Source organism: Globicephala melas, chromosome 19, assembly GCF_963455315.2.
Source record: "Globicephala melas chromosome 19, mGloMel1.2, whole genome shotgun sequence".
In the NCBI taxonomy this organism is placed as follows: domain Eukaryota; kingdom Metazoa; phylum Chordata; class Mammalia; order Artiodactyla; family Delphinidae; genus Globicephala; species Globicephala melas.
In genome coordinates, this window is record NC_083332.1 from 12,852,538 (window position 1) to 12,874,648 (window position 22,111).

At 53.7% G+C, this 22,111-nt stretch overlaps 2 protein-coding genes across 2 annotated transcripts; both read right to left on the bottom strand.

Moving 5' to 3' along the window:
* Nucleotides 1–1,072: 1,072 nt before the first annotated feature.
* Nucleotides 1,073–14,845, bottom strand: DLL3 (delta like canonical Notch ligand 3). The gene is made up of 10 exons (XM_030874269.2): nt 14,739–14,845; nt 8,784–8,952; nt 8,374–8,655; nt 7,461–7,518; nt 6,289–6,531; nt 5,146–5,363; nt 3,845–4,067; nt 1,959–2,538; nt 1,624–1,708; nt 1,073–1,284 (listed from the first exon to the last, which is right to left on the bottom strand). The coding sequence occupies exons 2-10, from the start codon at nt 8,850–8,852 to the stop codon at nt 1,279–1,281; spliced, it is 1,764 nt and encodes a 587-aa protein (XP_030730129.1). The 5' UTR covers nt 8,853–8,952; nt 14,739–14,845; the 3' UTR covers nt 1,073–1,278.
* Nucleotides 13,741–22,043, bottom strand: TIMM50 (translocase of inner mitochondrial membrane 50). Its single transcript, XM_030874271.2, has 12 exons — nt 20,662–22,043; nt 20,377–20,502; nt 19,572–19,734; nt 19,009–19,040; nt 18,773–18,794; nt 17,247–17,305; nt 17,035–17,154; nt 16,527–16,631; nt 16,319–16,417; nt 15,186–15,342; nt 14,739–14,845; nt 13,741–13,950 (listed from the first exon to the last, which is right to left on the bottom strand). The coding sequence occupies exons 1-12, from the start codon at nt 20,767–20,769 to the stop codon at nt 13,849–13,851; spliced, it is 1,200 nt and encodes a 399-aa protein (XP_030730131.1). The 5' UTR covers nt 20,770–22,043; the 3' UTR covers nt 13,741–13,848.
* Nucleotides 22,044–22,111: the final 68 nt, after the last annotated feature.

Consider the following 22,111-nt stretch of genomic DNA (forward strand, 5'->3'; position numbering starts at 1 on the left):
GCTGGTGTTGATGTCTGCCTTTAATCTCAATTTAAATATCATTTGATAGTACACTTTTGTTTCAATGTCCATATTCCTTAATGGTACAGTTAAATCTCATGACACAGAAATTCAATATAGCGAAACTTGAAAGGAGAATTTGTATGTATAAGTATTTATTCAATATATGGTATTGTTGACTGAATTAAAATATGTGGATCCCTTGGCTGATGTTCTAATAAAAGGACTCCTTCATTTGTTCATTTGTTGCTATATTCCATTTGTTACTTTTCTCTGTTCTCTCATCTTCAGTTCCTATGATTTTGCTCATTTCCACAAGTGCTTGGGCACTGTTCCAGCCTACTCCCCACTAGAAAATATGGGGAAGGATGATTGGCAGAAATTGGCTGATGCAGGCTTTTTATATTTTCAGTGGTAGAAGCAGTATTAGATGTGTGATGAACTGTCTTAGGATAGTCCCCAAATTTAGGAAGCTTACCCCTCTCTGCTAGATCTTACCTAGATTTGTTCCATCTCATCAGGAAGGAGCTGCAGCGGTTACTCCACTCTCTGAGCCTCCCATTCCCCTGTAAAATAGTTACTTTCTGCTCTCACTGACTGGTTCTGTCCGTTTGCCTGCCAGGTACAGTACTTATATCTAGTAACAAATGCTGATTTTTGATACAGAAAGGGACACTCCTTTGCCCACATATTCCATGTGGTTTGGACAGGCTGACCTTAATCCCTGCCACGCACTAGACAGACGGCCAAGCCTGGCCAATCAAAATAAGCCATACTGCCTGGCCCCTAGTTTGAGCAAGGCCATGTGACAAGCCAGGGCCAATGAAAGCCTGTCTACATATGAAGTCATCCTAGAGACAACTGGAGGAAAACACTGAGCCCCTGAATCCAGCCCTGCTAAAGCTACACCTGCCACAGGATTTTCACTTTTATAAACTAATAAATTCTCTTGTTTATTTAAACTACTTTGAGTTGTTTCTGACCCCTGCAGTAGAGTCCTATTATTCTTCTCAGGAGACAAAATCTCTCCCCTCAGCCCCAAAACCACATACAAAGCACACAACTTGATGAGTCAAAGCTGATCAAACTAAGAGCCTTTATAGATGTCTCTGGAGAGATGGGGAAAGAAAAAGATAGGATATAAATAACCATTATGTACAACGTCCAATGGTAAAACCCTCCCCTTCACCTCTTCCAGCTTGAACTCCAAAGTGTCTGAAGCAGAGAATACAAAAATATCCATGTTCTGTCCCCAGGTGCTGATGGAGAAGGGGCAGCTCAGGCCTAGAAACAAAGTAGGAAGCATTAGAAAGGTCTGCCCCTCCACCTCCCCTCCCTCTCCCCAGTGAGTGGAAATCAGTGGAGAAGCTCTGGCTGAGGCTCCCCACTGTGACCTCTTGAGGCCCAAAGGTCATCCAAAGAGAAGATGCCAAGTAGCTCAAAACGATAGCAAAAGGCATGCAAGATAGAACTAAATTAAGTCAAAACTGAAAAATGGGCAGAGGACCTTCCAGAGACACTACCCTCTTCATTTTACAGATAAAGGAGAGCTACAGGAAAAGCAGGAGCTGCCTCTGCCCAACATGCCCAACGTGCGCAGGGTGGGGAAAGGTGGGTAACTACCTCCCGAGCATAGATACAAGGAGCAGATATGACGTAAACCGAACGAGCGTCTCCATCTTCAGGGCGATTCCAATCTGAGGACGGGCTGCGGGAGGAAAAGAGTAAGATCCAGACACATTAAATTCTCATATCTTGTTTTCCCACCCACCAAGGAAGGGAACCCAAAGCCAACCAGAGGAATTGTGAAACGACCCAACCAGAAAAAGGTTGGAGCTGGGATAAGAGAAAGGGACCAATCAAGGAAGGCCCATCAAGGAATCAGGCCAATTGCACTACGGAGATTGATGCAAGAAGCCGAGAGGGACAAGGCTTACGTCTGCGGCCAAGCCCCTCACCTCGGGCCATCCCCGGCACCTTCCCGCGTCCTCATGTTGTTGAGTGCATCAGGGAGCGCGTGGACCGATGGCTCCGGTGTCCCCGCCAGCAAGCGAGATCCAGTATCCCGGCCAGGGCCACGGCGTCGCACGTGGACCAGCAAGAGCGCAGAGCCGGCCAAGCCTGCGGCCACCAGCAGTCCTAAAGCCGGTGGCAAAAGGAAACGCTGCGGGTCCCCGGACCTCAGACCCGGCGGAGCCACGGGCAACGCGCCTGCGCCGTCGGGGTGAACCGGGAACTCGCATCGCGCGCCCATGTAGCCGGGCGCGCAGGCGCAGACGAGACCGGAGAAATGCGCGTAGCAGCGCCCGCCGTGGGCGCAGGGGCGCGCGGCGCATGGGTCGGCGCGCTCGCGGCAGTCGCGGCCACCGAAGCCCAGCGCGCAGGAGCAGCGGCGCGCGCCGCCGCCCTCCAGGCAGGTGCCGCCGTTGGCGCAGGCGCGGCTGGCGCAGTCATCCAGGTCGTGTTCGCAGCGTGGCCCCGCGAAGCCCGCGCGGCAGCGGCAGCGCAGGGCGTGGCCCAGATCCAGGCAGAGCCCGCCTGTGGGGAAGAGGGCGTCAGGGGCGCGGCTCGATTGAGGGGAGTCCCCCAGGCCCGCCGCTCGAAGCCTGCCCGCGATTTCTTCTCAGCTCGGTGATCCCCGCCCTCATTTTTTCTCTGGGCGCCCCTCTACCGTCTAACTCTAGGGCCAGCCTCTGGGAGTTTGCCTGTAAAACCGACCCGCCTCTTTTCCCCCGGTGAAGTCTTGGATTAACTCGGCCTCACACCTCTTTGATTCTCTGGGTCTCTTTCTCTTTTTCTCTCGGCTTTAACCGTACTGAAATAGTTTCAACAGTTCTGGAACGACGGGTTTGAACCACCTGGCCTTTGCCCGTGCCTTCTTCTCCCTTTTCCCTTCCTCCTTTTCTCTCATTCTTTTCACCTGTTCTCTTCTCGAGCTCATCCTCCAGGTCTGTGCTCAGGTGTCCCCTCCTCCAGAAAGCCATCCGATTCTTCCTCCATCCCAACCCTCCTCTGGCTCCATCTCAGGGTAACACCAGAATCCTCCCCATAACCCATGAAGCCCTACAGGATCTGTCCCAGTCACCTCCCTGACCTCATCTCTCACCAGCCTACCCTCACTCCCTCTGCTCCAACCACACTGGCTTCCCTGCGATGCTGAACACACCAGGCATATTCCTACCTCAGGGTCTTTGCACTTGTTCATCCCTCTGCCTGGAACATACTCTTCCCTCATATCCCCCCACGGCTGCCTCCCTACCTGCAGCATGGTCTTCCTTACCCACTCTAGCTAAAATGTCAACCTGCCACCCCATACACACTACTTCTCATCCCCCTTCTGGCTTTTTTTTTTTTTCATTTTTTTTGTTTGTTTGTTTTATTTTTGGCGGCACCTCACGGCTTTTGGGATCTTAGCTCCCCGACCAGGGATTGAACCCATGCCCCCTGCAGTGGAACCACAGAGTCCTAACCACCAGGGGATTCCCTATTCTTAGTTTTTATCACCACAAAACCTCCTATATTTACTCATTGATCTTCTTTATTGTCTCTCTGCTCCATCAGCTCTGTGAGGGTGGGGGTTTTCATCTCATTCCCTACTGTATCCCCGGAACAGGGCCTGGCACACAGTAGATGCTCAATAAATACTTATGAGATAGGAATGTCACCTCGCCCATTTTACAGAAGAACAAACTGAGGCTGGGCAGAGGGGAGCCCAGCCGCAGACCGAGAGGAGGCAAAGTCAGGATCCCCACCCGGGACTGTGTGAGCCAAGCCCTGCTCTTGCCCACTGACCATGCAGGGACCCCCACTCCCCACCCTCACCGCTCTGTGCTCCCCACCTCACCATTCCGGCATGGCTGCAGGCTGCACCGGTCTACCCTCTTCTCACAATTGGAGCCTTGGAAACCAGGCGGGCAACGGCAGATGTAGGCAGAGTCGGGGTCCGCACCTCCCACACACAAGCCGCCATTGAAGCAAGGTCCATCCGCACATGTCACCCCGCTCACCTCACACCGCAACCCGTAGAACCCACGGGGACAGGTGCATTCGAAGGACCCCGGGGTCTCCTGAGCACAGGCAAGAGGACTTTGGATCAGCATCTCCTTAGAAATCCCATCCCTGTCCTTAGTCTTTTTTCTTTTTTTTTGGCCGCCCAGTGCGGCATGAGGGATTTTAGTTCCCTGACCAGAGATTGAACCCATGCCTCCTGCGGTGAAAGCATGGAGTCTTAACCACTGGACTGCCAGGGAAGTCCCCCCTTCCTCAGTCTTGACCACTGGGGGGCTGCTCCTGGTCTAGTCCCACCTCCTAGGGTGTAGGGGCCTCACCGAGGAAGTCCCTGAGGCCGAGACAAACTCTCTGTTCCATGTTTCTGGGTCTGCACATCCAACCCCACAGAGGGGAGGCTCTGGAGGCCCGGAGAGATCCCGTTCCCACCTCTACACCTTTGCTGCCAAATGCTGCCCGCCTTGTTTGCCCTCCCCGATGCTGTCCTCATGGCCCAGGCCTAATTCCAGGTCTCAGCTCTAAGCCCACCTCCTCCATGGAGCCTTCCCTGGATCTCCCCTTCTCAGGCCCTCCCCCTAACTTGAACGCTGAGTGTTTCTCACTGTCCCGTGGTGGCAGTGTCCAGGTGGCCCACACCAGGCTCTGCTTCATCCCAGGCTCACTCCCACCACCACACCTTCGCTTCCCCCAGGCCACTCGTCCGGTCTAGCTTCTCCAGTCGCCTCCTGTCTGCCAAATGGGGCTTACTTCAGAAGCCCCAGCCCGGGTCCATCTTCAGAAGCCTTCTCTGATGCCCGCCCTTCCCTAATCCTCAACCCACTCGGCCCCACCACCCCTACCTTGAGCTCTGACTTGTTCTCTACCCCATAGGCAGGGCAGTTTGTGGCCCGATAGGATCCCTCATCATTCCCACATCTACACCTTTAGGTGCCACCCACTGGGGCTGCTCTCCCCAACATGTCATCCTACTTCAAGGCCCCAGATGCAGGCTGGACACCTCCAGGAAGCCCTCCCTGATAGCTGTCCCAGCCGCCCCCCCCCCCCCGCAAGGCTGTTGTCTCATGGAGCCCCGGACAGGGGACTCCCTGGGAAAAGTATTACCCAGGATCGGGGGGTGGGGGTGTGTGTGATACTGACACTACAGCTGCCTCCGTTGGCACACGGATTCCCATCACAGGGCCCAGGCCCGGGTACGAGGCATCCAGTGGTAGCAGAGGATGGGCCCCTGGGGCTGAGGCAGCTGCTGGTGGAGACAGGGATTGTGCAGAGGGGCCCAGTCCAGCCCTCCAGGCATCGACATTCATCGGGCTGCTCACAGAAGCCGTGCTCTGGGCTGCAGCCTGCTCGACATGCCGCTATGGGGGAAGGAGAGGCAGAGGGAAGAGGAATATTGATGAAGGGAGGATAGGAAATCAGAGAAATTTCTGAGCACTTTCCGGGCATCACTTGTTTCATCTTTGTGACTGTCAACCCAATGGGCTAGATGGTATTGCGACTCTCAGTTTACAGACAGGGAAACTGAGGCCCTGAGAGCAGGGTGATTTACCCAGCTAGGAAGTGGCACAGCTAGGATCTGAACCCAGACCAATGAGTTCCAGAGTCTGTGCTCTTGGAAGGAGAATGGAGTGGAGATTCCCAGGTCTGAGCTTGGAGAGAGGAGAATGAAGGAAGAGGATTGAGGAGGGACCCTTGGCCTTTCAGGGGAAATGGGAGGGCCTTGGATTAGGGGAGGTCTGGGAGGATCTGGATAAGCCTGGGGGTCCTAGGGGATTCAGTGGGGCTCAGACATTGGGATATCTAGGGTGGGTTGGGGGACCCCAAGCTTTAGAACGCAGTTGGGTCTAGAGTGTAATCACAGGGAGGGAGGATGGTGGAACCCCTGGGGGGGATGGGAGGAGCTTCCAAAGCTCCTGAGTGGGGGTAGGCAGGGCCCCAGAATTAGAACAGCTTTGGGGTCCGAGCATCTGGAAAGGGGTGTGGGTATGGATTAGGGGAGGAACTGGGGGTACAAGGGTGGGAAATGGGTGTGCGGTTCTTATTGGGGAGACAAGTGTGCTGGGAAGAGGGAAGGGGGCTGGAGTGCCCAGGCAGGGCTGGAGAGAAGTCTAGGGTCCTTAGCTTCCCAGAAAGTGGTAGCTGGATCATGGGAGCAGGCTGAAGACCATGAGTGAAGCTGGCGAGGGGTTCTCGGGTCCCCAGTTCCCTGAAGAGGGTAACTAGGTTGTGAAAGGAGCCGGAGGGGCCGTGACGGGATGGGGTGGGGTTGAACGCAGGACTCACGCGGTGCCTCGCATTTGTCCTCAATCTGCGGGCAGGGGCGCAGTTCCGGGCCACACCGCGAGGGGGCGCCGCGCGAGCGGCAGAGGCGCGCGCACGCGGCCCCAACGGCCGGCGGCTCGCAGCGCGCGCGGTAGGAGAAGCGCAGCTCCCAGGCGCCTGCGCGCTGCACGTCCCAGGCCCACGGGCTCCCGGCCGCCAGGCGACGCCGGCCCGCCACGCGCGCCAGCAGGCTCCAAGCGGGCCCTGAGGTGAGAAGGGAGATGTGCTAGGCTGCGGCCCGCCGCGGTCTCGGGATGGAGACGGAGCGCGCAGGCTCGCACTCTCCCTTCCCATCTTAAGAAGCCAAAACACCCCTTTTGAGTTCTGAGAATGGCAGTTACTTAGCAAGGCTGCAAACTCCCCTAATGCGCCCTGGGATCTTCGATGACGCGAACCCTATGACCATCATGATGATAACAGTTCTCCCAGAGAAGCCGAAGTGCCCCTATATTTTGCCCCAGAATTTTTGTATATTAAAGTAGCTATGAGACCCCTAACACCCTGGGACATATGATATCCCTAATATGGCCAAAGGGCAATGACAGGTCTTTGAAGTGAGGTCAAAAACACCCCCAAATTGTGTCTCAGGATTTTCCTATACCAAAATGGTGACAGAACCCCCCCTCTGGGCCTTATATAGCATCAAATTCCCCCTCGAATTAAGGTTAAGATCATCCCATATCCCTCCCTGAAACCTCTCTGGTGAAACTGCAACGTCCCAAAGGGGTCCTGAGGCCCTCTGTATGGACAAGGTGACAGAGCTTTGCCTACAAGAACCAGAAAGTAACTCATATTGTACCCTGGGTTCTCAAAATCAGATGGTGACAGAGCAGGATTGTGAAACGCTGCTGCTTCGACTCCAAGATAGTAAGAGAGCTTCTTCCCGCCTCTCCCTGCCCCCACCCCGCTTTGCCTGGTATCAGGACATTTCTGTGTCGACATACCAAGAGCCCTGGGGCTGTCAACACCCAGCACCACACTCCGGGAGCTGTGATGACATCATGGGTCCAGCAATCCCATGAATGCCCCACCCTACAGACAGCCCCATGTCACCCTCCTGGACCTCACATCGGGCCCCAACTCCCTGGCTCTCCCACACTCTACACTGAAATCCCAGAATTGAAGATACTCACCTCCAATCTGTTCTCCTAACTCCTCTCTCCAGGTTTCAATGATGAGAGAGAAGGTGCCCTGGTTGGGTGGAGGAAGGTGGAGAGGGAAGAATGAAGACAGTGGTCAGGGCAGGTAGGTACTCAATGAAGCCCAGATTTTAAGAGGTAAAGAGTGATGACCATTCCAGGGACCAGACAGGCAAGGGACAATTCCCAGAGGCTGGCCCAGGCAAGGAATGACTGTTTTGGCTTTCTTTATTGAGCACTTACTATGTGGTAAGCACTATACTCAAGATACCTGGTTGAATCTCTCAAAAGGGACCACTGTAATGTACCATGATGATCCCATTTTACAGATGAGGATACTGAGGCTGGAAAAGGGAAAGTCACTTGCCCAAAAGCATAAGCATCTAGAATTCAAAAACAATTCTGTTCACCTTTATGCTTTTGGGGTTGTGGGATGGGAAGTAGGATTTTGGAGGTGAAAAAGTCATGGATACAGGCCCCAACTGGAAAGTCTGAGAAGAGATAAGGTGAGAGGATATTGGGGGTCCCCAAGACAGAGTGTGAAAGTCTCCCTAGGTGCAAGGAAATTTGGGGACAAAGATGAGGATACCAGTGTTTAAGGATCCCCAAGGAACAGGGGTAGGGTCCTGTGAATTGAGGATTTCTAGAAGGTGAGTTTGGGGTTCTGGGAATTCAGGGTTCCAGGCATGCAAGGCTGTGATCTGGGATTCCCTAGAGGGAAATTCGGAATCAGAAAATTTGGGTTTATGGGTAGGGTTTATGGGTCTGAGAATGTGAGATTCCAGATGATGGAGTTACTGGGAATTTGGGGTCCCCAGGGGGCAGAGTCTTGGAAGTTGGAGGGCAGATGGCAGTCGAGGTTTGGGTAAGGCCCCCAGCACGAGCGTGCCCCGGGGCTGGGTCTCACCGGCCAGGCGTCCCGGAAGGGCACGCGCATGAGGCCGTCTGGCAGCGGCAAGTCAGGCGCTGGCGCTCCGGGCTGCGCAGTGTAGACCGGTCCGCGCGCACTCAGCGCCGCGCCCAGGGTGCACGGAGACTCGGCGGCCTCCTCGGAGATCCCTGGCTTCAGGCAAACCCTGAAGAAGAGGCGGCAGGTGTCCCCGGCCTTGCAGGGGGACCGCGGGGCGCCCGGGCCTGATCCCGGCCCAAAAGAGTGGATCTGCAGCTCGAAGACGCCGGCCGGCCGTGTCTGGGGCGGAAAGGGGTACAGGGTGAGGGGACTACGGGGACCCAGACGTCTCATCCGCCCCGCGCCCCCCTCCCCAAGACCCCCGGGTCGCACACCCTCCCATCCACCCTTTCCACTCGGGCTCCGACCTGGGGAAGGAAAAAGAGCGCCAGGATCACCGTCGGGGAGAGGAGCTGGGGCATCTGCGGGGAGACCATGGCCTTCCGGAGGTCTTGGGAGCTGCAGCTGCTGGCTCCGGAGCCTTATATCTGAGAGGACAGCTCCGCCCCTTCGGGCAGCCGCCGGCTCCAGGGGACCCTAGGGGAGGAGGTCGCAGGGGAAGGAGAGCGTGCTGGAGCAGCCGTGAGACTGTGTCGTGGCCACAGGCAACGCAGTGAGTGTACATCTTATATGCGGTTGTGGGCATGATTTGTGTGGCTGAGGATAGGGTGGGGTGGGGGGGGTTAAGCTTGTGTGTGAGGTTGGATATGATTTTAAAACTCTGTGTGTGGTGTGTGAGCCAGAGCTACTGGAGGGTGTACATGACTGTGATTGTGTGTCTAGGTCAGATTGTGTGGCTCCACATGTGCTTGAAATTGTATATGGTTAAGCCTCTTTGTGAGGTTGTAAATAATTCTAAGATTCTGTCTGTGTGTGTGTGTGTGTGTGTATGTATACACGCACACACACACCTGCATGGGAGAATGGAGATGTACATGATTTCATGGTTGTGTGACTTTTGAGATTCTGTGGCTGTGTAGATGCTTCTCTGTTCAGGTGTACAAAAATGTGTTAGCTCCTGGGCCACTGTGTGTAGTCATAGGAACCTGTGACTTTGTGGTCTGTGCAGGTGCCTCTAGGTGGCTGTGTGTGTTTGTGTGTGTGGTAAGGTCTGTGCAAGGTTGTGAATGGCTGAGGGTTTGTGTGTGAAGGAGGCTGGGTGTGGGAGGTCCATGAGTGTAGCCCTGTGTGGATACGATGACGATCCAGTGTTCTTTGTGGACCCGTGTGTGTGTGTGTGTGTGTGTGTGTGTGTGTGTGAGCACGCGCGCATGCTCGAGTGTGTTTCCCCTCCCCAAAACAAAGCCACCCTCCCCAAACCCGCATCACGGATGCACCAGACGCTAGGGCGAGCAGCCCCCGCCTCAGAGGGGGCTCCCAGCTGTATGTAAATGCTGCCATCTGCTGGGCGGCCGCGCCCCTCCCCCTTTGGGCCGCAGCTGGGCTGCCCGTTTGGCCTCCGGAAGGTGTGAGCAGCAAATGGGCAGGAAATTCGGTCCTCACAGATCAGGGGCCCGCTCCCTCACTCCAGGATGAATGGGGGGCGGGGGCACCCGGCGCCCTCCAGAAGCTCCTTAGTATTCCAGGACCACCGCAAGGAAAGCCAGTTAGAGCAGATGTTCCAGCCCTCCGGTCCCAATCATTTACTCTGCCAGGTGCTGAGCAAAGCCCTTTAGATGGAGTAAACTTTTTTTTTTCCAGAAGAAAAAAATTTAACACTTAGAAGCTAATAATTATAGGGGGAGATACAGGTTCAATTATATACGTACATATTTTTCTTTTGGAGAAGGTGCTCAATAAAGCACAGCCCAGTAGAGCCAGGCATACAGTAAGTGCTCAGTCATTTTTAATGAATGAAAGAACTCAATCTAAACAGTTTTGTCATAATCCTGAGGACGGGAGTCATGGAAGGGTTTTGAACAGGGGAGGGCCATGGTCAATTGTGCAGAACATCCCAGGTTCCTTTGCACAGGTTTTTCTTCTACTTGATATATTCTTTCCACTTCCTTCTTTTTAAATTGTTACCAGACTTCACCTCCTATAGGAGGCCTTCCCTAACACCCCCCAAGGGGGTCAGGCACCTCTTCTGAGTTCCCACAGCCCCTGGGGACTCCTCTATCCCAGCCCCAACCACTCTGGCCTATGAGGTCTTTCTAAGCACAAATCTGACCATGTCCCTCTCCTACATAGACTCTTCCATGGCTCCCCAGTGCCTCCCAGCTTCTGAAATTCTAAGGTTGACATTTAAGGCCCTCCTTCCACATCCCCCTACTCAAACAGGTTCTGTGGCCCCAAAGCACAGAGCCAGACCTTGTGGACCCCAGTTAATGGGAGGCAAATTAGGGCCTGTACTGGGGTAGGTAAAGGAGTGAGCCTCCCATTACAGGAACTATTCAAATGAGATCTGGACAGTTATTAGAAGCTGTGGGAGAAGGCAAATTCCTGCCGTGGATAATAACTGGGGAGGTAACAGTTTCCACGTCTGAGATAGCTCAAAATTTTTAAAGATTGTAAAAATAGCCAGCGTTTATTGAGGGTTTCTGCCAGGCACGATAGTGTTTCATGTGAATTCTCTCAAGTCTGTACATGTACTTTAAGGGATTTCCAAGCATCTTTTTGGCTATCTAGGACTTTTCCTTATGTGCCCACCTTAGAGCCCACAGAAGGCTATGCTGAGGTGACATCTGCAAAGAACTGAAGGAGGGGAGGGAGTGAGCTATATGGATCCTGGGGAAAAAACATTCCTGGCAGAGGGCAGAGAAAGTGCAAAGGCCCTGGGGTGACCATGCCCGGCACACCCAGATATCCCCATGGTTTGTCTCACTTCATTCTGGTCTCTGCTCAAATACACCCTCCCAAGAGGCCTTCTCTGACTGTCCCATTCAATCTAAAACAGCACTCCTGTTCCCAAACCACTCTATCTCCTTACCATGCTTTCCTGTATGCATTTATTTTACCCCAAGAAATATCTGACCACTTTCTGTCTCCTCCATGAGAACATCAGCTCCTTTTTTTCTAGAGCTTTTCCTCTAGTTTGTTCACCAGTACACCCTTGTGCCTAAAATGAGGGCTGGCAGTCAGTACTTAGGATATATTTGTTGAGTAAGCAAATGAGAAGTACTATTATTAACCTCTTATGAATGAGTAAACTGAGATGCTTGAGACCTTGCCCAGGGTCACAGGGCTTGCAAGTGGCGTGCAACCTGGGAATTCAGCCCCTGCTGGGATATGCCTCAACACTGGCCCAATCCTGCCCACTGGATGACGCCCTAATGCAGCCCTAGCACCGAGCATTTGATATAAACATCCTACGCCATGTCACGTAAGCAGCGTCTCAGAGGCCACCTGGCACAAGTCAAACCTTCTCCTCCCATCCAGCTTTAAGCAGGTGTGACCTGACAGACAGCACCATCCCTGAACCAGCATCAATGTCGGGGAGAGGCCTTGGAGGAACCCACTGGACACTGAAGCATGTGCCACCCAGAGTGCTAACCTTAACCCCCAGGGCCACGGGCCAATGGACAAACGTACTTCCTCCTTTCATGCCCCGTGGATGGACAGATCTGAGTCACATTTCAAAAGCTTCTCAGAAGGTCCCATGGGTCACCCCGTGGTCGGCGAGCACTCACTTGCAGTGGCTCCCTCCGTCCACAAACCCTCTCCCCAGGATCATGTTCCCCAAATACCTTGCTTTCAGTTAGGAGTTTCCAACACTCAAAGCCACCTGCAAAGGAAACACAGGCCCTCCCTCAATCCTGCAGATGCTCACAAGCTAGGGAATCCTGAGGATATCGAGGAAACTCTCTCCTGGATTACAAATGGTACACCTCAGGGTGGGGGTGGAGGGCTGCAAATGTTACTTATTTGTAGACATCTGTGAGCCTTGCTTAAAAATCTAGAGTTCAAGTTCAATCTGGCCCACACAGTTTCAAATACATTTTAATTCTTTTCACAAATACCAGGGAAGGGTTTTTAAAAGTATCTAACTGGTACAAGCACTAAATGCTGGCTAGAGCAGGAGAGGCTGAGACAGCCGGGGGGCAGGCAACTGCCAAAATGGTACAGGACATTTCAGTCTGGGAAGAACCAGCATGGCCTGGTAACAATAAGCCCCACTGAATATACATGCAGCCTGCGCATGAGCTGTCCCATTTACTCCTCGCAGCCACTCTATTACAATGGGTACTATCATCGCCCCCATTTTAGAGATGAGGCAAGGGAGGCAGAAAGGTGCTCCCAAGGTGCATACAGCTGCCATCTGAGTGCCTACCTGGGGGACCTCACTGAGCCTTCAAGCCTAGCCTATGAGGTAGGGACTATTATTTCACAGACATGGAAACTGAGGCACCGAGAGGGGAAGTAACTTGCTCATTTGCTTGTGATCACACAAGTCAGGACGTGGCATAGAGCTTGGATCCAAACTTGGATTTGGGTTTATAAAAGTCTGGAGGGACTTCTCTGGCGGTCCAGTGGTTAAGACTCCGTGTTTCCACTGCAGCAGGCTTTGATCCCTGGTCAGGGAACTAAGATCCCATATGCTGCGCTGCTGCGCGGCCAATAACAACCAGTCTGGAACTCAACACTCCTAGATAATACCCAAATGTGCTGTCCATTGCAGGAGCCAGTAGTCACACGCGGCTATTTAATTAAAATGAAACAAAATTAAAAATCTCATCCCTCAGTTACCCTTGCCACATCTCAAGTACTCAATGGCCCCATGAGGCCACTGGCTGCTCTACCGGACAGTGGAGATACATGACACGGGGTACACATCACGGAAAGCTCCACTGCAGAGTGCTGCTACAGTCTGTTTTAGTTAGGAGCCAACATTTTTAAATTGGGAGATTTAATATAACAACCCCTTTCCTGGCTTCTACTGAAAAACCAGAAGATCAAGCAACTCTAGGCCCACCTTCCCACAGGGCCATGGTTGGCAGAGCTGAGCAGCAGCTGCCCTCGTGAGATGGGGCGGGGCAGCCTCTGGTCCACCGAAGCCCCACGCGCCCACACTTCACACATTTACACAGCAGCCTGGCGGCTACCTGTATTTCAACCCACAGTGCCGTCCTCTCTTCTCTTTTCCATAGGGAATCTGGGGCCAAAGAGGGAGATGCACTTTCACAGACCACGTGGCACATGGGAAGACACGGCTAGGGCAGGGCCCTACACAGGTTTTCGGATTCCCAGGCCAGAGTTAAAACCAACCATCACCCCCCAGAGCGCCCTTGCTGCTCAGCAGCCGATCAGCCACTGTGGGACGACCCCCGAAGAGTCCCACACTGCACCCTGATGCCCCCATCTGGACACTCTCCGGACACAGCAGTGTGGCGTCTGGGATGAACTTTATTGGACATGTGGTTGGCCAAGCCGTGGTCTGGGAGCACTGGGCCTGGGGCCCAGAACCCAGGCACTGAGTTTGAGGAGGCCCAGAGGTCAGGGCTGTTTGGAGCGAGGCCACAAGCGGCTGGTAAGGGAGCCAAAGAAGAGGTTCTGCTTGCTGGATTTGGAGAGCTCAGCCAGGCGCTGCTGTTCCTCCTGGAGTTGGGGGCAGACAGAGTGGGAGAGTCAGCCCAGGGGCCACCTTCCTTAAACCTTTGCCCAGCCCAGACACAGGATGCACCCAGAACCTAAGGACCCAGTTCAGACACTGGCAAAAGCCAGCTTTGAGCCACAGAAGCCCAGACTCAAATCCCAGGGGGCCTGTCCCCTGAACCCTGGGAACCTAACCCAGGCCCTACACTGGACTACAACATGTTGCTCCCTAAGCCCCCAGTGCCCAGTCTTGAGCCCTAAGACCCCTGTCTGGATGCTGAGGGACCCCAGGCCCAAATCTCCAGGGATTCCTCCTTTGGGTACTCAGGAGCTCTAGCCAGGAACACAACCCCAAACTCGATCAACCTCAGCCTAGACTCCTCGGAATCTCTTTCTCAGACTCAATTCATATTCTTATCCCCACTTAAAAATTAGAGGATCACAGGTCATCAGAACTCCTTGCCCAAACCCTTGGGCCAAGTGTCCAAGGATCCCTCTTCCCAGACCTGATCCAAACCCCCACCCCACAAAATACGAGGACCCCCAGACCATCAAGGCCTCTGGACCTATCTCAAATGCTTAGCGTTTCCTGCCTCCTGTGCTCAGCGCAGGCTGCAGAATCAATTCGCCCCTCATTAAACGGCCCCCTGGGACGGGTGGTGTGAAAGAGAAGGCAGTTGCTCAAGGTCACACAGCCAGAGTGGAGACAAGCTGCTCCAGGGCTCCGCCTTCAAGAGCCTGGGGAACTGACGGTGACACCCTCCATCCACGCTGGGAAGCTGAGGACTCACCTGCTCCAGCCGGCTTTGCCGCTGCTTGAAAGCCTCCAGTGGGTCTTCCTCCAGGGCGTAGTGCTCCAGCACAGTTCGGACATCCTCCACACCATTCAGAGCAATGGCTGTGGGGATAGCAGGTGGGGGTCAGCCAGCTGACGGTCAGAGGGAGGCAGGGCCCGCAAGGGTAAAGGTCAGACCGGGGTGGGGTCAGAGCTACGTGGAACATTTCTCAGCATTCGAAAAGGGATTCCCCTGAATATTCCCAGGCATCCACTAAACATTTCAGAGAAGCATCCCAAACATTCTAAGAAGCTTCTAAAGACTGCAAGATGCTCATGGATCTCCTGCATCGCAAGTCCCTGGTTTCATATAAAAAACAAGCCAGAATCAAGCATCTTATCATTCCTCTTGAATGTCAAAGGCTCCAGGGTCAGAGGCCAGGAGGTCAGGGGTCAGCCTTACTCTTCAGGAAGGCAGATAGGTCCAATAAGACCCGGTCATCGGAGTTGCCATTCCAGGGCCGCAGGGCGACACCGTTGTAGGGCTGTAGGCGGAAGGCTTCCTTCTTGCAGTCCACGACTACTACTCGGGCTGGATCCCGATTCAGACACGAAATGTCCTGGAAGTGGATGACAGGTCAGGTCAAGGCCTGTGCTCCTTCCCTTCCCACCAGGAACCCCCAGAGGGAGAGAGAGGTGGACAGACTACACATGCACTTGGTATCACACACTGGGATCATCACGACACGGCCTCCCGAAGACCAGGCTGGGATGAAGACATCAAACCTAGCAGGGAGCAGAGGAGCTAGTCACACAGATTCCTAGACCCAGGGCCTGGTGCTCAGGCAGGCTGACTTGGAGGTTCCCTGGGGAGGGAGGTGGCACTTGTGTATTTAACCACTGCCCCAGGTGATTGTGACAAGCTGCACGTTTGTAAACTTCTCACAGATAGAGGTGCTGACTGATCCACAGCAACACACAGGGAGTCACACAAAGACAGGTACCCAGACAGACCCTTCAAGACCCTCAATCACAGCCCATGTCCTTCCGAACCCTGAAAAACTACACAGACCCCCAGACCCAAGACACAGTGAGAAACCCAACAGACACCAAGACCCATGGATACCTGGACAAAGACCCACAAAGAGGCCCATTCACAGCCCCACAGACTCCTGGACCCCTGGATATATCATTGGTCACAGCAACAGACCCCAAGTCAAATTCCAACACAGTCTCATTTAAACTATTATAATTACATAGTCCCAGAGACACTCAGCTCCAGATACAGAGACAAAAATCCACTTCCAAATGTCATGTCCCTACCCCGTACTCCCAACTGTTTTCTTTGGAGAGACCCCATTTTCCCCTGCTCCCACTCCCAGATTCTGGGACAGAGAAAAGGGCGTAGAGGCCCAGCCCAGGCTGGCGTCAGGCTAGTGTCCTACCAGATTCAGACCTGGGGCAGAACCAGAAGCAGCCGGTTGCTTCTCAACCAGAAACAGATTGAGGCTGGGGTCAGAGCTAGGTCCTCTTTCCTTTGGGAAGTGCCAGCCCTCCCCCAAATCCCAGAGCCCCACCATGGCCCCCACATGGCACCTTAACGTGGTGCCCATCCATGTATCTCGTGGCGTCCCGGAACAGGCGGTAGGAGATGAAGCCGTGGGGGTCCACGCTGTCGATGAGTGGAAAGGCAGTCTGGGGGGTGGGGTCGGGGGGAGAACAAGGTCAGGCTGAGCCTTGGCCCTGCAGCTCTCCCTCACCTCCTGCCACATCGACCATCCCGCCCCTGCCCCGGGGGCCTCACCATGCCAGTCTCTGATGTAAAGATGACGATTTCATACAAAGGGGCAAGCTGCTGGAATAAGGTCTCGATGCCTGGACGCTTCTTAAACCTCCAGCCAGTGGCCAGCTGGAAAGGCAGTGAGAAGAGTGAAACACTGAGACCCAGAGGTCCCTGTAGCCCCAAGAGGACAAAGACCCAGTCTCGGGGGATTCCCGGAACCAGAATGCTCTCTCCATCTCTGTGGCTCTTGGAGGGGTGCAGGAGCACATGGCTGTGGCTGAGGGCCCAGGAGTATGGAGGACGTGACTCCCCTATGGCACTTACTGTGTGCCAAGGCACATTTACAACTACCTCCGGGCTGCGGAGTAGCACAGTTGAGGGAAGCAAGGCAATGAGGGGTGATACCTCTTCCCCTGGATCACAGAGTGGAACTGGGGCCTCCAGAGTCTATGCTCTTAACCACAGCATCATAAGCCGGCCACCCAGCCCTATCTGGTGTCCCTAACCCGCTGCCTTCCCCAGGACACACCGACCACTCAGGGTGCAAGAGGACACCAGTGAGCTCCAAGACCAGTGTGTATGGTGGTTGGTAGTACGGCTCCCGCAGAGGGTCTGGGAGAAGGCAGGGGCTGGTGGGCTCGATGATCATCTGTGAAAGAGAGATGTAATGGGGGCACTCAGACAAGGAGGCAGGAGGCTGGGGGTGAAGGGATAGGGACTGAGCCCAGGGCTCCTGCTCACCTGTCTATAATCTTTGAAATATTTGTATGTCCGGCGCAACTGCTGTACCAGAATTGGATCTAGGAGAACACCAGGGCACAAAGGGATTCCAAGATAAGCCACTGCTCAACCTCCTGGACAAACCAGGGGTTTATTTATCTACCAGATACAAACAGGTCTACATACCCACCTGGTTTGAAACAGCTCATTTCCGAGTACAAAGATAAAAAGCAATGACATATCTAACTGCCAGGTATGAACAAATGTTTTTATTCACCTGTCAAGTTTTAATCTGAATACTTATATCCACACACCACCCCAGATATAAAACAGAATACTTATACATCTGCCCACTTAAATCCCACATACATATAAATAAATCTGCTGACATCATGCCAGTATATTTAGTCCATTTTGAACCTCTAGGTTTCTAGATGTGCCCACTTTAATCAAGTATGTGAAATCTAGTTAAGCCACAATAAACATACACACATCTATACACTTTAAACTAGTGGTTCTCAACTAGAAGCAGTTTTGTTCCTCGCTTCCCAGAAAATTCTGCGATGTCTGGAGACATTTTTGACCGTCACAATACTGGCATCTAGTGGATAGAGGCCCAGGATGCTGCTAAACATCCTACAATGCATAGGACACTCCCCTACAACAAAGAATTACATGATCTATAGCATCAGAATGGCTGAGGCTGACAAATTTTGGATAAGTGAATACACCAAATCCAGTTTAAAACAGAAATCTTACATGACTACCTTCTTCAATACAATATTTTTAGTGCAGTTAAACTACTGTCTGTGGGCCTGCCTTTTTGAAACCAAAATATCGAAACACCACTTAAGCTAATAAACACACACACTTTAAAACTACAAGTTTACCTGCCCAACTTAAATCAGTATACTGCCTTGTTTAAACCAGTATGATTCTACATCTGCCCAGTTAAACCAGCATACTTACCTACCTGCCTAGTTTAAAACAATCAATGTACTAACATGCCAGTTTGCAAACATCCCTACCACAAGTGGCTTTCTGGACCTACCAATTTTATATTTCTCTTGGGAGGGACCAGATGTGATAAAATTAACAACTACTCTCTACTATCCAACTTGTCAGAAGCTCCCTAAGAGCTGGTTAATCATAAGGGGGAGGAAGGAAGGAGGCATTGTTTCGGAAATGAGGAGTTGGATGGGGTAGGGACCTGGTGGGAAAAAAAGAAGCTGTCATAAAGAAGGGGGTGAGGGGCTGCAGATGCTCAGATCTAAGGCACAGGAAGTCATGTGTCTGGCGATAGAAAGCCCAGTTCTCCCCAAGCACTCCCACCCACCTAGGATTCCCCTCCCCCATCTATCTGTCCCTGACCATCTGCTCTTGGGCTGAGGGGCCAGGGAAGGGGGCTGGAGTTTTGTATGCCCCTCCCCCCAAGCCATCCAGCTGCTGACTCCCCTACCTCCCAATGGAGGGGTGGGGGAGCACCAAATGGGGAGGGCACAGTAGAGAGGGTCAGGGGACCCCAGAATCTGTGCTTGTTTACTCACCGTTGTCGAATTCATCGGGAATCTGGGAGGTAGAGAGAAAAATGGAGGGTTTGGGATGGCAGAGGCAGAACCCCATCACACCCAGAAAAGGAATCTCCAGGGCCCTGGGAAGAGTAGGCAAAGGTCCCTGGGAGGGAGAGGTTCACCCCAGACCAGAAAGAGCCTGAACAGGCCAAATGGGAGGAGACCCACAGGATGGGACCCCTGGTAAGGCTCTGGGTCTCTCTCCAGCTCACCTTGGCACCATTTTCATCCACAGAGTTGTTTCCTGTAAGGCAGATAGTGATGAATGAGAGGACTGAGGATCCAGTCTCCTGGGTTTTACAGAAGGAAAAGGGCAGGGGGCCTAGCCTCCTGGGTCTGAGGGAAGCGGGCTAGAACATCATGGCCTCCTGAGAGAGAGGAAGGGGCTGGTAGCCAGGATACCTGGGCCTCTGAGACAAGAAGGGCTGGGGCAGAGTCTCCTGGGTCTCTGAGGAATGAAGGGACTAGGGGGACGGTTGGAGTTTTGGGTGCTGAGGGAAGAGGTAGCTTAGGGGGGTGGGCCCAGCCTATCCTTCCTTCTCTTCCAATTGACTCCCCCCATAGCTTAGTGCAGGAACCAACTAGAAAGAGTAGAACGTTGAGTAGAGAGGCAGTAGGGAGACTTCCCTCATTTCCAAATTCTAGTTGGCTGCCCTATTGAGGGAGGAGCCAGGGAATGAAGACGGGTGAAGCCCTTAGCGGAAAGAGGGGGAAGTTCCCAAGCAGAATAGCGGGCCAACAGAACAAAACTGGTGGGCAAGGGTACGTTCCTCACCAAAAATATAGATGACGCTCACGGTCCCACCAGCCCCGAGCAGCCCAGCAAGCCAGAGTGCAACTTTTTTGGCATAGCTGGGACCCTCCGAGTTCCTCTGCTGCTGTGGCCCCTGGGTCTGGGCCTTAGCGCCTGCTCGGCTCCCAATCTCTGTAGCCTGCAACTGAAAGGGGGTAGGTTGGCCAAGAGAGGAGAGAAAGAAGGTCAGGGTGATTTGGGCACCCTGGTCTGAGAAGAATCGAGGTTGGGAGCCAGGAAGCAACCACCCACATGGCCTCCAGGTGTTGTGTGCCTGGAGGGGCAGGCAGGAGACTGGGTCTCTCAGAAGGGTCAAGAACTAAACTGTCTGGCGCCAGGATCCCAGGGGTTCAAGAGTTGACAAGCTCTGGTGCCCGGGATCCCAAAAGCAAAAGATTGAAGGGCCTGGAGCCGGAAAAAGCTGGGCAGGGAGATAAGATGAGGGAACCTAGCTGAACACTGGGATTCCTGGAGCAAGACAATGAAGGACACTCAAGGGGATAGGACGGAGAGTTAAGTCCTCCGGACGCCTGGGGCTCACAGTAGCGGGGTATGGAGGGGGAGAGAATGGGAGCGGGGCCGGAGGGGCAATCGCTTGCTGCGGCTTAGGGCACGGAAGTAATGGACCCGGAGGTCAGAATGACTGGGTCTCTGTCAAGATGGAGGCAGGTCAAATCAGAAGCCCGAACATCTACCTTACCACCACCACCACCACCACCGCGGGGGAAATACCCGCAAGGCCAGGCTGGGACTCCAGCGTCCCCAGATCCTCCCCTTCAAGTATTACCTGAACAGTCACTGAGATGGGGGAACAGATGACTCCCCTCCCCCGGCGCCCACGTGCGGTCGAGGAGGTGGGGTCCAGAGGACGCACTTGAGCCCCCAAGCATCTAGCCCGGGACGCAAGCGCTGCCTACCCCGGGAAGCGGGGAAGAGACCCAAAATGCTGGCGGTGTTCCATTCAGCACCCTGAGGTGCTGCGTCCCAGAACCTCCGGGCGGCGGCGGTCCGCCTGGAACTCCAGGAAGGAGCCCCAGCACCCGGAGGCCACCCCCACCCCCACCCCGCTCACCTGGTCCGGGGCCCGAGGGGGCGGCGTCGCGAGCCTCGCGCACAGCCCCCGCGCGCCTTGCCGGAGCCCGCTCCGCAATCGCAGGAACGGCGCCGCTGAGGCCGCCATCTTGCGCTGACGCCACGCTACCCCGCCCCCTCACTCTCTCCCCGCCCCGGGCCGGGGCCGCGGCCAATGGGTGGTGCAGGAGAGGGGCGGGTGGACGGGAGCCCGAGAGGGACAAAGGGCTGCGGGCGCACTGCCGCGGGCACTCCAACTAGCACTGGGAGACAGACGGCACCACGCCCCCCTCGCGCCGGACGGCGTTCCACCGCCCACGCCCCAGGTCGGCGCCGGCCACCCACTGCTCCGAGGTGAAGCGGAAGCCCTAACGGAGGGAACCTGTGGCTGCGTGATTTGTCCTAAAACCTGAAAGCCACCTTCACACACCTTCTTACTCACGTGCGGCCCAGAGGCCTCATCCGTCTTCCTTCCCATTCTCCGAACCCTTTCTTGCCCCTCCTCCCGTAAGCTTCTTAAAATGGGTCTGGAAAACCAGCCAGTTTCATGGAGGTTCAGCCAAAAGAACAGCTGCCCGTATCTGGCGGACTCGGGGTATTAAGAGGAAGTCCATGAATTAGAGGCTACAGGAACCACGATGAATCTTCCTCAAATTATTTTGAGAGGAAAACAAGTCATACTGTTTATGTAAACTTTAAAAACATGTAAATCACCACACAACATTTAGGGACATTTACTAAGGTAGTAAATGTACAAAGTCAGGAAAAGACAGGATTCAGGGTGCGGTTACTTCTGGAGGGGAATGGACTGGGTGTGCTGCTCGAGTGGGTCCTTACTATCCGGTACACATATGGTTCCTATGCTGGGTGGTGGGGACATGGGTGCTCCTGACATACCTTTTTAAACATTGGAACTATTTTATAATACAGTTTATATTACATTTGTAAAGAGACATGTGAATATCAAATGAGGAAAGTGAAGAAAGGTCAAGTACTAAGCCCACTCTCCACACTGCTCCCCATCCCCACGCCCTTACACAAGCTACAGCAGTTCTGGGGTCACTGCTATGTGGGCTCAAGAGAAAAAACTATCAAATGCTGTAACCTGCACCAAAGGAGCAATACAGGCTTCCTGAGGGATACTCACTGATTTTCACTTAACTCGAGCATGAGTAAGATGTAACTTTGTCAATCACATGGCAGGCTCTGTTCTAATAATCTCTTTCCAATGTCTTAAACATTCAACAGCCCTCTGGGGTAGGGAGTATCATTTTCTAGATGGGGAAACAGGCTTTTGTAGGACTGTTATTTGCCTAAGACCACACAGCGTGGAAGTAAGTGGGGTCTGCAAATGACCCCACTTACAAACCAGAACACACACACACACACACACACACACACACACACACACACACACACACACACACACACACACACACACACACACACAC